The following is a 14,461-nucleotide window of genomic DNA, read 5'->3' as shown; positions in this document are numbered from 1 at the left end:
GGAGGCCTGACTTTTTTTGTTGCAGTTAAAGGCCATGTTCACTTACGGGGGAAAATAATAAATAAATGCACATATTTGTGCAGAAAAAGAAATGTGCATTTACTATTTTTTTCCCCAAGATGCCTGCACTAGCGATCAGTGGATCATGGGTGCAATGTCATGCTCCTGGAGACAAGTCCTATCGCTTTCTACCTATACCTTTGTACAGGCTGTTAGTTTGAAAGCTGCAGGGCTTGTAAATGAGCTACGAGGGCGTTCATCAGCATGCTGGCAGTTCATTGGGAACCATTAGCCATCTGCCTGTGAAGGAAGACGGGACTAGTTTTTTCATTCACAGATTGCTGTGAATGAATAAGACGGCTGTGCAGGCAGAGCCCCAGACAGCCGCACCATCTTTAAAATGTGACAGCAGGTGCAGGGAACAAAACCCCTGCCTGCTGTCACAGGGATGGGGAAGGGGTGTTGACTTGGAGCATGTTACATGTTAAAAACAGGTGTAACATGTAACATGCTCCAAAGGTGAACTTATCCTTTAAGTAAAGAAAAAAGATTGTGTCCCTGCTTTGACTTGTGACTGAACATTGAAGGAGAAGCATCAAATGGATGCGCTTGTCTCTGTCACTCTGCTCTCCCTTACTGTCAAGCATGTTTCTTGTTAGTGCATGACCACTGCAGCAAAGCTCATTAGCTCCTTGTGCTGTTTCTTCCGTTATCAATTTGAGCTCTGTTGTACAGGGACAGCAAGTGACCAATACCAAGTAAAATTCAGGTGCTTACAATAGTTGCTTTTAAAAGTAAAATTAAATTGTACCCTAAAGTGGATGTAAACCCCTGCATATACCCAGTGAAGTGAACAGCCTCAGATGACAAACAGAGATGAAACAAATCCTCCTTCATAAGTTTTATATGTATATCTGCTGTCTTTAGCTTTATATATAGTTTAAAAAGTTAACTTCCTGTTAGAATTTTCTCTTCCTGATTCACCTGTGGGTGTGGATTCTTGTCATACACTGTGAGACAGCTGATTGGAGGAAAGGCACAACCCCCCCCCCTCCACATAGGCAGAGACTTGCAGAGCTGTGCTGTGAATAGACCAGCTCTCTGCCAATCTATTTATAGCACCCTCCCTGACACAAAATTCAGGCTGGTTTTATCACAGTTGAAGGAGAACTTGTCAGAAGCTATCATGCTGATAACAGAAGACCTGAACAGGAGAAAGCCAGGGGACTTCATGCTTTGAAGAAAGATAAGAACACACTGCAGATATATGTACCAGGCTTAAATTTCATGAACAGGGTTAACTTCCACTTTAAGTCAAATGTTTTTTACATTCTCAATCCATCCAAAATTAAAAAAAATACAAAGTTTAGCATCAAATTTACTTTAATGTTCTGTGTAATGAACACTTATCTGCATAAATTGGTGGTTTATTTTATATGCCCGGAGTTCAGCTTTAACCCTTTAACTGCCACCAACATATGCCATCTGTCTGCAGCATCACTACCTTTTGTGAATAGACTTTCTTACTGCATCTTTTGCTTAATAAACTATGACATTTGATTTATCTTTTGTTTCTGCATGTCTCTAATAGTAAATGCATCGCATTGGTTTGCATCCAAAGAGATCTCACATGCCCAGAGCAACAGAAGAAATTCATGAATGGGATGTTCACTCAGATTTATATCACCATATTAATATGAAGGGACTGGCGTACCAGTGGAGTGGGAAACCTCAGGTTAAGTTAAAAAAGAAGGAACACCAACAAACTGCAGTTGATTACTCCTATTAGATGGTGCAGAACTGTAATAATTAGTTACAAATTAAAACCGTTTCCCCAGCATCTAGCTGAGAAACAGAGGAAATGAATAAAATGTATACCTGGGTTATCTTCTCTATTCCTTGGAAGCCCTGCTTCTCAAAATTTTCAGCAATGTTCAGCAGTGTATGTCTTTCCAGGTAGCGGCAATTGCTCAGAACAATTAAAAGTCGTTTCTCCTAAGAAAGAAACAGATAATATGCAGTCACAACATTTTTATGCACAGAATACAACCCCTGATTATTCCATTTAGCCCTCATGCACACAGGCTGTTAAAAAAACGTTATGAAAACGCCAGTATCTTTGCAGTGATTTTTTTAAACTTTTTTCAGCGTTTTTGCAATAGCGGTTTTTAGCGTTTTTGAGCGTTTTTTTTTTTTCAATGGATCAAAAACGCTAAAAAACGTTGGTGAATGACGTTTTTGAGCGTTTTTACAGCTGAAAAACGTCTCTCAGAACCCACTGGTCCTGGGTTTTTTTTACAGCTTAAAAACGCCTATGCCACTTGCAGCTCAAAAACGCCTAGGTGGGCATGAAGCCATAGACTAACATAGACAGGCCTTTTTAAGCTGCAAAAAAAGCTCAAAAAAGCAGCTGTAAAAACGTCCGTGTGCATGAGGACTTAATGTGTAAGGGCCATATGTTTATAAACAGAGATGAGCTTGGAGTCCTACAAACTCAAATGCCAAATTGCTACTATTTTTTTGTACTCAAATGAGCAGCAGGCCAGGTTGCAGCTCACTGTAGTACAAAAAAACCAAAGTTTTCAAGTTTAGGTAAGCGATGAGTTTGGATGAAGCTTGAGCACATCTTATGTTTATAAATGCTATTTAAAATGAACTCTTTTTATTCATAGGAGACTAATAACAGATACTATATCAAATAATATAACATCTAAACCCATGACATAGATTTAACAAATACTTAGCTGGATAGTAGAGTAATGTACACATATACAAATTAATTACTAAACCTTTAAAACAGAAATGTATTACATTTACATGTGTGTATTTAAAATTGCAATTAAACAAATTAAGTTGGTCAACATTACAATAACACTATTTTCTAAAGTAAGTAGTGTCCTTTTTGCTCACTAAAGATTGTGTATAAGGGTTTTATTGATTCACAAGAATGCATAATCATTAACTGTACACTGGTTGATTGGAGAGAAAAAAAGTATACATGTACAATTATTGGAGGATATTGCTTGACAGGAATTATTGGGGGGATATTGCTTGACAGGCCTGTGGGCAGCTACAGTATATGTGCTGCTTGCAGTTTTAGAAGATATTGTATAGTGCTATGAAAATGATATCGGACTTTGCCGGTATAGTTTCTTTAGCTATGTTTGTTTGCAAACATGCTACAGAAACCATGCCTATCCTAGTAAAAGAAAGATGGAGCAGAAACAAAAGAAGCAGAATTACCCCCAATTCCACTTTCTAAAAGGCAAATTATAAAGTTTTAGCAAATTTAGGGATGCATTAATTAATTTATGTATTTATGTCTACATGGAGTTCAGCTTTAAATGCATCTTCCTTTGCCTCAGGACCTTCTGAATGTAGTTTCACGCTTTGTCTCGCTCTTTCTCTGTGTTCTTAACTATGAAGCTGGCCATACATCAATAGACTTATTTTATCCAGTGTGTGGGCTGAACAGATTCCTTCATCCATACGAACAGTGTGAATGGAAGAATCCCTTTTGCTGACAGCTGGCACTAGCCGAAGACCCAAACAGTGCCTGCAGTTGAGTCAGTATTCGACTTTTGTTTAGTTGGCGCTATCACCAAATAGCACAGATTATACGCTTCTTACCCAAACCTCTTAGATCTCTACAAGAGCCAACTCCGAGTCCATACACTCCTTTCTTCCAGATATATCCAGATGTATCTCTAAAGTCTAACAAGCCTTACTAAGTATCGACACTCAGTCTTACTTGGGTTATCACCCCTCTTGGGAAGAAGATCCCCAAGATACACTGTCAAAGAACCAGAAGGGTGATATTCTACAAATCGCATATATCATCTAAACAAACTCTTCACTAGATAGTACTACACTCTGGCAAAACTCGATTACCGGTTTTCTGATGTGTCTCCTTTAGGCTATGTTCACACTTTTCCGATACGGAAGTTGCAAGACTTCAGATCAGACTTTGCCCTGCACTTTTATGTGCGACTTCAATGAATGGGATCCGACTTTGAGTCTGGTATGCATCTTGAGGGGGGACCCCACGTAGTTTAAAAAAAAAAAATAAATGACGTATGGGGTTCCCCCTCAAGGTCCTCAGAGCACAAGTTGCATGCCAAAAGTTGGATCAGTTAAGATGATGATCCCAACTTCAATTCAAATCAGTTGCCTGCATTCGTGCCCAAGTCGAGCCAAAGTGGTGCAGGAAGCATTTTCAAGGTCGGACCAACACAAGTCAGACCAGTTAAGACGGCTCTCATACGGAAACATTGACACGTCATGCAACTTGTGCTCTGGAAGTCGGAGCGCATGTCGGACCATTGTGAATCTGTCCTTATGATAAAGAGCCTGCATGATGAGGGTGACTCATGCACACATTTGGTGGCACTGCCCTAACATCCAGTTACTTTGGAAGAAGGTATTAACCCTGAGTGTAGACGTTCAAGGTTCTAACTATGCAGAAAATCTTTGGTTGGTCTTTTTCCACTGTACAGGGGAGCCAGTTAGCCAATACAGACGTTCGATTACACGTCTTGACATAAAGTTGGAGTTGGGTGTATGCCCATCCCCCCCTCCCCATTCCCTCTTCATTTAATTCTTTGCTCTTTTTACTATGATCATACCTTCTCCTTTCTCAGTTAATACTGTTTCTTAGATTATATGTACAGTCAATTTCCATCTGGTCATATGTACTTTGTTCTCTTCACATGAACATTAAACAAATAAAACATGTTTAAATGTCTTGCTCATGAACCCTTATGCTTTTAAAGGTGCAGTCACACTGGGACTGGCTCCACATGGACACCCCATTTTACAAAGGTGCAAACATGTTCTAAGCTTACTAGATTTGTGGTCTATGGGTTTTTTCTTTAGGAGGTAATCCTGTGCAATTGGTTCTTTTTACTTTAAAAAAAAATCATTTTGAGGTATGTCACTGCCTACAACAGCTGTCTCTAAGGGGGCTCTTGAGGGTTGTCATTTTTTTTTCCCAGGCTGTCTGGGTCTTGAACATTTCCAACCCTTTCCAACCCTTTCTTGACCTGTCTCTGCCAAGCTGTTCCAAATTCAAAACTTTTTAATTATTATTTTTAACCATTTTTTTCCAATTTTTTAGGAGCCCCATTGAGGAGGCTTTAGTGAAATATCAGGGGTCTGTCTTTGAGAGAGAGAAAGGGAGTGAGGACAGAGATTCCCCAGTCCCTTTCTCTGCAGCCTCAGCTGCACTGGACAGCGAATGAATGGGAAGTGCTCTGTGCTGAGCGGCTTCCCGTTCATTCAAAAATTGAAGAATAGTAAACACAGCTTACTATGCTTTGGTTATCAGCAGCCGGAGGGAAGGAAACCGGCAGCGCTGCAGGGATGGGGGGAGTGGCAAGGGGCAGCAGAAGGAGGAGAGCGGTGGGGAAAGATTTACTGGAACCGATTGACTGTACTTTCGCCGTGCAGCTGCTGAATGCGGCACGGGAGAGGAGGAGAGGATGGCTTTCAGTGGCTGCAGGAGGAAATTACAGCTGATCAATTCTAGTTAATGCTGCCCCTGTTGCCTCTCCTCTCCAGCTGTGACAGGGAGGCCGCAGGGACCCATGGAGCATGGGGGTGGCAGCACCCGGGCCACATCATTGGGAGGAGCAGTTTAGTCCAGGGTTGGCAATGCAGAGATGTGATCAACCCGTCACCTGGCTGCGGTCAACTGGTGGATCGCAATCGATGGGATGCCGACCCGGGCCTAAAGCATACAAGTGAGCTTCTCCTCCCAGTGTCATCAGTAATAAGGGACTATTTCTTTCACTGCTTCCAACAGTGGGCCTTATTCCTTCCCCAAATGGCCACCAGCTCTGGGTCATGTTTTGCTCCCACTGGCCACTGAGCCTGGAAAATTGATTACTCCCACTGATGCTGGGGCATTTTTTTTTTTATCTCCAATGACCCTAGTTCTTGCCCACCTAAAGTTTAGGGCCCCCAGCAATATATTATTAACCCACTCAGAGTATTAAAAATGGATTGTAAGTCGTGGAGAATGGAAATACATAGCACCTCTGGGTAACTCACAAGAAATGTATAATTTTATAAAATTGTAACTAACGGCAAAACTTTTAGTAGAGATGGATAGGAACACATATTAGGTTCTCATTGCTTCTGTGCCCCGTTAGGGAGATTTGCCCTCTCCATTTATCTTGTTTACCATTATCACTGAGCATGAAAGTAAAAGTAGACTGTCACTAGAACAGAAATACTAGGGCAATCTTTTAATGATGACACTAGTTCTGGTGACACTGATAACAACCATGGGTTCCCTCACTTTCTCTTTGGGCTATGGGACAGGAAGTGCAGGGAAATTTTACCTATGGAACGCAGATGGCAAAAAAAGAAAAAAAAAACACCAGACAGAGGCTATAACCCTTCCTTACGCTTTTCAAAATAATAATTTAAAAATGTTTTGTGGGGGGCGTGGCCTGAACGGGCATGTGAGCGGTCACGCAGCATGGAGCTCCCGCTATAGATCCTGCACCGATCCTCTTCCCGCCACCGATCCAGACCGCTGGCTATACCTCCCGAGGAGCCACAGGAGAGATTTCAGTACTTTCTGGAGCCCATGATGACCCGAAAAGGCGAAAAAGACGCCACGGCCGCAGCAGCCATGGAGGCCCAAGATGGCACCGGTTCCCCTCAGCCGCAGAGAACAGCATGAGGAGCCGACAAGGCACAGGCGGTAAGTCCCACAAAACACAGAAACAGCAGGGGAAGGAGCAGCCCAGAGACATGCTCTATTACACGCAAAAGCTGCAAGGGACAAGATGCTCACTTCCCCCACTAGCACAGACCCATGCACATGAGCCTGACAGATAACACGGCGCCTCTGCACTAAATGATACATTGCCCCTGAAAGGCTCCCCGGTCCTTTCACCAGATTTGTTTGACACACTGCAGGAAGACACGCAGCAACTCACACTGACTGAAATACTGCGTGCAGCACAGCGATGCACAGCCTCTGTGGATGGTCTGAAAGAACAGTTTGGGGGTCTCACTGAAACAGTGTCCCTTATGAGACAAGACCTCCAAAAGATCAGGGAGAGGACCACAGCCGTGGAGGGCAGAATCAGTGAGGTGGAGGATCCGCTACCTCCACTCACCAGGGACGCCAGGACAGCATTACAGCAAGCTGCACAGGCCAACACCAAAACAGACAACAATGAGAACCGTCTAAGACTGAACAATGTCCGCAGCATCGTAGGGCTCCCTGAGAAAGTTGAGGGCCGGGACCCCACAGCTTTTACAGAAAAATGGTTGCAATATATATTCGGAAGGGAGGCCTTTACCTCATTATTTGTGGTGGAGCGACGCACGCCGCCTGGACCCCTCCCCCCTGGCAACCCACCAAGATCCATGTTGGCCCGGCACTTAAATTACAAAGACCGTGAGATCATACTCAGACTAGCAAAGCAGAGAGGCGCTGTTCATTTTAATGGGACTAAAGTTTCATTTTATCCCGAATTCTCGGCAGAGGTGCAACGAAAGAGGGCCAAATTCGCTGAGGTGAAGAAGCGCGTACCAAAAATTCAAGTGACCTATGCGATGCTGTATCCAGCTAACTGCACATCACTGCTAGGGGGCAGTCTACATTCTTTGAATCTGCCTCGGATGCAGCTGCATGGCAGGATCATAATCAACAGGACCTCCGGAGAAGTCATGAGGCCAACAGGGGAGACTGATGTCCGGAGAACGAGTTCAATATGGTCGGTATATTATTTGCAGACATTTTAAGTCCAGTACTTACAAAGCGGGACACTGTACAATTTGCCTAAGCTAGTGTTCTAGTGCTCTGACTGAGCTCTGACACAACTCTAAATACCAAGTTAAGATCTAAGTCACTGTGGGTGAGTAGAGCTCACAAGTGTCCATGAAACTTTACTATGTTCCAGTTGTGGGGACTTGTTTCTTGGTGCCCGGTTGGCACAAGTTTACTGAACAGTTACTGGCATGAGGGAAGAAGGAGGTGGTTTGCTCCCGCCCCATGCGGGTCTGCAACAGCTGCTCAACAGACTAGTTGTGGACAGATCTTTACACTTACCCTTGTTGTGCTTTGCTCTGAAACCTACACTGCACTGTTCTTACCAACTGAACCTGATACCTTGTCAATGTATGACCATCTACCACCTGAAGGAACTGAGTGCCCACCGAGTGACAGGTGACATTTTTCCCATTCGGAAACGAGGCGCAGAGGCCTCCATACCGAAGGTGTACTAATCTACTTTATTTAACATGGCTGCCACTCCAATAGTGATTTGGAAAGTCCTAGGGGTTCATGACCCGTTAAAACGCACTATGATCGGCTCATGTTTGAAGAAATTTCACCCAGCCATAGTGAGTCTGCAGGAAACTCATCTTACAAAAGATACGGTTGGATTCCTGCAACATAAAGAAAGTGGGTGCTGCGCTGACCTAAAAATGGGGTATATTACCCTTTAGCAGTGTAAAGTCAAAAAATCATATATAGATACACGGTGCCAAAGTGCACGATGTGTAACCTGTAAGGCACTCTTTCGTGTTAAAAACGACAATATGTGTCCAATAAAGTAGTACTAAGCATACAGGGAATACACATCAATCCTCATGCATGCGTAGCAATCTCTATAAAAGTGCTATTGTGCTAAATGTGAGAAACAATAAAATATTCTATAAATATATGCCTATGTAAACAAAGGTCAAAAAACAATTCCTATTGCAAAAAATAGCTAAATGACATATATAGTGTGCAATATAGTGCCAATGTGCAAAAAACCAGCATAGTATACACATCGTGCACTTTGGCACCGTGTATCTATATATGATTTTTTGAGTTTACACTGCTAAAGGGTAATATACCCCATTTTTAGGTCAGCGCAGCACCCACTTTCTTTATATTTTCTCCGCCCATGGGCTTTGTTTGATCCCATTCGGTGTCCGCAGCTGTCCGGTTATACACCTTTTTTCCCAGGTAGCGCAGGAATAACCTACACTTTTGGATTCCTGCAATATTCCTGGGTGGGCAAGGCATATCACTCCATTCACTCTGCATATTCCCGTGGGGTGAGTGTACTGGTACATAAGTCCTTGGTCTACCAGGAATTAGACTCCGCTATAGACCCCCTGGGTCGTTATGTGTTCTATTACTGCAAACTGTTTACTTTGAATGTAGTTCTTGCTTTTGTGTATATCCCCCCACCATTCTCTATTGAGATATTGCAGTTTCTGCTGTCGTACCTGGTCGACAAACCTGCCATCCCCACCATGATTATGGGAGACTTTAATGGATACCTTGATCCCAGATTAATGCCTCTGCTCTAGGTGGCAGAGGCACTATTTTGAGTCTGCTACTACAGGAGGTGGGCTGGACAGATGTATGGAGAGCAAAACACCCAATAGCCAAACAATTCTCATGCTTCTCTAAAACACATGGCTCGCCCTCTCGCATTGACCTTTGTGTGGGGTCCTCCCATATTCTTAACGCTGTCACCAAAGTGGAGTACTTTCCCAGGGGGGTATCGGATCACTTCCCACTGGCAGCACACAACCACCCATCCAGCTGCCTCCCTGCCTAGAGCCCCTTGGAAACTAAGCGCCTTCTGGCTAAAACTTTTTACATCCCAAGCTCGGGTGGTGAAACATATAGAACAATAATTTCACAATAACCGATTACATACAGATGTTGCACTGAAATGGGATGCCTTCAAGGCATGCCTTAGGGGTACATTCATAGCGGAAATTGCAGCCATAAAACATAATTTGTCTGCCCTTCTGGTGCGGGTTGAAGACCAGGTGCGACAGCTTGAGATCTCCTATGTCACGGATCCCTCCAAATCTGCAAGTGAGGCATGGATATCTGGCCAGGATTCCCTAGACCGTTTGAGATTCTCCACCGCAGAGCGAAAACAATTCTTTACCAAACAGGCCTTCTATGAGGAGGGGGAGAAAACTGGCCGCTTGCTGGCTAGAATTGCCAGGTCCCAACAATCATCTCCAGCCACAGGAGCCATTCGCTGCTCTACGGGGCGCATGGTGAATGACCCCGAGCTAATAATCACTGAACTAGCTTCTTTCTATGCAGATTTATACAAACCTTGTGACAACTACCCTGACTCGTCAAGCGCGCATGGAGCTGGAAGCTCCATTCGAGTTGGATGAGCTGAAAGAGGCTGCGGCCTCCTTTCCTACTTGTAAAGCGCCAGAGGACGATGGGATACCCATGGAGGTCTACACCCAATACAGAGAGGTAATTCTACCTAAATTACTAGAAGTCTTTAACTCTTCCTTTAAATCTGGGCAGCTACCTATAACTATGACAAGGGCAAACATACTATTACTTAAATCTGAAAAGGACCCGGTAGATCCGAGCTCTTATAGGCCCATCTCGTTACTGCAAAGTGACGTTAAAATACTAGCCAAGGTCCTGGTCATGAGGGTCAACAAGGTTATTTTGTCTATCATCCACCCAGACCAGGCATATTTCATGCCACGAAAGTCCACTGCGACCAACCTCAGAAGACTCTGTCTGAACATGCAGACCCCAGCAGATGCGGCTGGCCATAGGGCACTGTTGCCTTTTTACGGCAATAAGGCATTCGACAGTGTCGGCTGGCTGTATCTATGGGCTGTACTGGCTAAATTTGGGTTTGGGTCTAGATTCATTGCATGGTTCTATATGGCACGCCACAGGCCAAAATACGCATGTCTGACAGAATGTCACATGCCTTTGCACTGGGCAGGGGGACTAGGCAGGGGTGCCCCTGTCTCCCCTGCTGTTTGCACTGGCCATTGAGCCTCTTGCAGCCCAGGTGAGGAATTTCCCACAGATTAAGGGATTTCGCTACAGTGAATTGCATGAGAAAATAATGCTCCACTCCGACGATATGATCCTCTTTTTGGAGGACGTGGATAATTCATTGTCTCAGGCAATGTCCCTTATCACTGATTTTTGCCACTATTCAGGCCTTGCCATCAACTGGTCCAAATCTGCACTGATGTTTCTGGATGAGACCCCTGGGATAAGTGCAGAGCTTCCGTGTACCTATAGTGACTTCCTTTAAATACTTAGGCATTTATATCTCCCCCAAATTGACCGAGTATTGTAGACTAAATATATACCCCCTATTGATTCGCTTCAGAGACAAAATAATTATATGGAACAAGCCTAAAATGTCCCTGGCAGGGAAGACAAACCTTGTTAAGATGATCCTAATGCCCCAGTTCCTGTATATGCTACACAACATGTCGGTGGTTATTCCACTGAAAATATTTAGAGTGGTCAACTCCCTATTCAGGCTACTGTTATGGCATAACAAACCCCCTAGGATTAAGCTGGAGCAGCTGCAATATCCGAAGGAGGGGGGTGGTCTTGCACTCCCCAACCCTTGGATATACTATGTGGCTGCACAGCTGCAGCACCTGATAGGAGCTATGACCCCTGCACCTGTAAGTTCGTCAGCTAAACTTATGCTGGTTGGCACAGGGGCGGAGTCAGTACCAGAGGGCCTGGACACTCAGATGTTTCAAAGGCCCAACAAACAAATGCCCACTTACACACTCCTCCAGAAGGTGTGGAACGAGGCTAAACAATTACAACATGTAACGGGTATACAGCTTACAGCCCACTTTGGGGGAATAAAACATATGCAGAACTGGCCAAAATTCAACAGGGACCAAGGTGGGGCCCCATTGGAATAACCCACTTAAGGCATGTCTTCCATAATGGGAGACTGCTCTCCTTCGCATAACTACAATCTAAATATGTGAGGTAAATGTGTAGAGCTGATGATGGAAATTAAGGGATGTATATGTTGCAAATACAATCACATATCACTCATAGAAAAGTGTATGTAGTAAAAAAGTGAAATCAAACATATGTGTAAGTGAAGCAATTAAAAAAAAAAAAATCGCACAAAATAGCATGGATTTTAAAGTAAAATAAAAACACACAAAATCGCATGCATGTGTGAAAAGATGTAAACGCAACTAATGAAGTAAAAACTTCAATGCTAGCAAGTACTAAAATGAGAGCAATCCATGCAATTCAGAATAGATAAAAAAAAGATTAATGATATATGTAAGTATTAAAGCTAAATATAAATTTCATCAGTGTATATAAACGTGTCAAATACAAAAATGTTTAAGCAAATAGAGATAAGTGAACACAGATATATCGCTGTGGGTAAAAAAAAAAAAAAAAGCATAAACTTCCGATATGGTTGAGCCACATCACACCAAATTGTATGGGTTTTATGGTTCACATCGATGAAAATCGCACACAATCAAATAAACCATGTAGTGAATATAAATCCCAAATTGTGAAGTGAGTACTTCAATCCCAGTTGAAGTCTTTGCAGACGAAACGTGTAGGGTTAATACGCTTACCTAGTCACATTTTATTGCGCATTTTTATTCGTTGGATTGAAACTTTTTTTATTAGTCCATACTTGCTTGAAATATCGGACTATTTTTAATACAATAAATTCCAAAGATATTGGATTTACACTATCTGGAGGTGTTTTTTCTCTTTTTTATACTTTGCAACCACCATTATTAATCGGGGGGTCCTGGTGTATGTATGGTGCCTTTGAACTGCCCATTGATCAAAAGAGGAGAAGATTGGCCACTCCATCTTTAGAACCTGGACCTCGTTTATCACATGCCTGTGGTGAGTTGAGTCTGGGATTCGCAGCTTATCAGTAAGGGAGAATATTGCATACCCTGTCCCTGGAATCCTTCCAGATCTACTGTATTTCGGTCAATGCTCGATTGATTCACCGCCGCTGGTCCACAACACAGGGTAAGAGTACCCTATCCCCCCTTACCCTCAGATGGTCTAGGCACTACCCCGGGTGTTATTGTATCACTAATTGTATTTGCACAGAAGATAAGTAGAAATATTGACCCGTCTTCGACTATCCTGCATACATGTTTTAGTGGCTTAAAATCATGGACTCATTGTTTTTCTTTTACCAACATGTGATGTGTCTATGCTATTGACCTATTGCTTATAGTGTTATACCTCCAACGTTGACACCTATTATTTTTGGTATTGCATATTCTATATCACTTGCACGGCATTGACATCCAGTGTATACAGTTTGTATGTTGTGTTTCTCTATCTCCCCCTGAGTTATACACTATACACACTCACCTATTATTCATATTGAAGTACTCACTTCACAATTTGGGATTTATATTCACTACATAGTTTGATTGTGTGCGATTTTCATCGCTGTGAACCATAAAACCCATACGATTTGGTGTGATTTGGCTCAACCAAATCGTAAGTTTATGCTTTTTTTTTTACCCACAGCGATATATCTGTGTTCACTTACCTCTATATGGTTAAACATTTTTGTATTTGACACGTTTATATGCACTGATGAAATTTATATCTAGCTTTAATACTTGAATATACCATGAATTTTTTTTACCTATTCTGAATTGCATGGATTGCTCTCATTTTAGTACTTGCTAGCATTGAAATTTTTACTTCATTAGTTGTGTTTACATCTTTTCACACATTCATGCGATTTTGTGCGATTTTATTTTACTTTAAAATCCATGTGATTTTGTGCATTTTTTAAATTGAATTGCTTCACTTACACATATGTATGATTTCACTTTTTACTACATACACTTTTCTACGAGTGATATGTGATTGTATTTGCAACATATACATCCCTTAATTTCCATATTTCGGACGTATCCCTGTTCCTAATATATATCATCAGTGCTACAAATTTACCTCACATTTCGTTCTACAATAAGTCTTATTGTTGTATTGGCTGCTCACCTTTGAGGTTGGCGCAGTATTTTGACCCCTATTTTTACCTTACAATCTAAATATGCATAACCATCCAACATGCTGTTTTACTACCTACAACTAAAACACTCTGTCAAGGTGCAGGGCGACGCAGTGGACTGGGTACAATCCCCCACGCCTGTTTTTCACATACTGCAAAACGCATCGGACACAGAGGGTATAATATCTCAATGTTACCTTATGCTTTTATCAGCATTTCTGGAGGGGCACCCCATGAAAGCAGTGACACAATGGGAAGCAGACTTGGGTCCTATCACAGGGGAGCAGTGGGGAAAGGCCCTTCAGGCAGTTAACACCTGCTCGTTGACTGTATCACAAAAGATATCCCAATTATATATACTATTGAGAGTGCACTATACCCCAGTAAAACTTCATAAAATGGGCAAAATACCAGACCCGCTGTGTGGCAAATGTGAAGCAGTGCCTGGGGACCTGATTCATCTCATCTGGTGTTGCCCCAAACTCCATAGATATTGGATGGGGGTTCTGACTACACTTAATCAGGTGTTTCAGACCAATGTCCCTCTTGATTCACTAGGCTGTCTATTGGGGGTACTGGAGGGGGCAATCCCGGAGGAGTTGACGAGGATGGCTTTCGCCAGAGCACTGTTTCAAGCTAGGAAAATA

The 14,461-nt window shown here is 42.7% G+C and overlaps 1 protein-coding gene across 1 annotated transcript in view; it reads right to left on the bottom strand.

The window, feature by feature from the left end:
* EXOC2 (exocyst complex component 2) overlaps positions 1 to 14,461 on the bottom strand; it is a 357,767-nt gene that overhangs the window by 94,673 nt on the left and 248,633 nt on the right. Inside the window, exon 21 of the mRNA XM_073630963.1 lies at positions 1,879 to 1,995. Within this exon, the coding sequence (XP_073487064.1) occupies positions 1,879 to 1,995 (117 nt within the window). The remainder of the gene's footprint in view (positions 1 to 1,878; positions 1,996 to 14,461) is intronic.

The sequence above is a fragment of the Aquarana catesbeiana genome, linkage group LG05 (genome assembly GCF_042186555.1).
Source record: "Aquarana catesbeiana isolate 2022-GZ linkage group LG05, ASM4218655v1, whole genome shotgun sequence".
NCBI lineage: Eukaryota > Metazoa > Chordata > Amphibia > Anura > Ranidae > Aquarana > Aquarana catesbeiana.
Note: the sequence above shows the minus strand (reverse complement) of the source record. Positions and strands in the feature narration are given on the sequence as shown.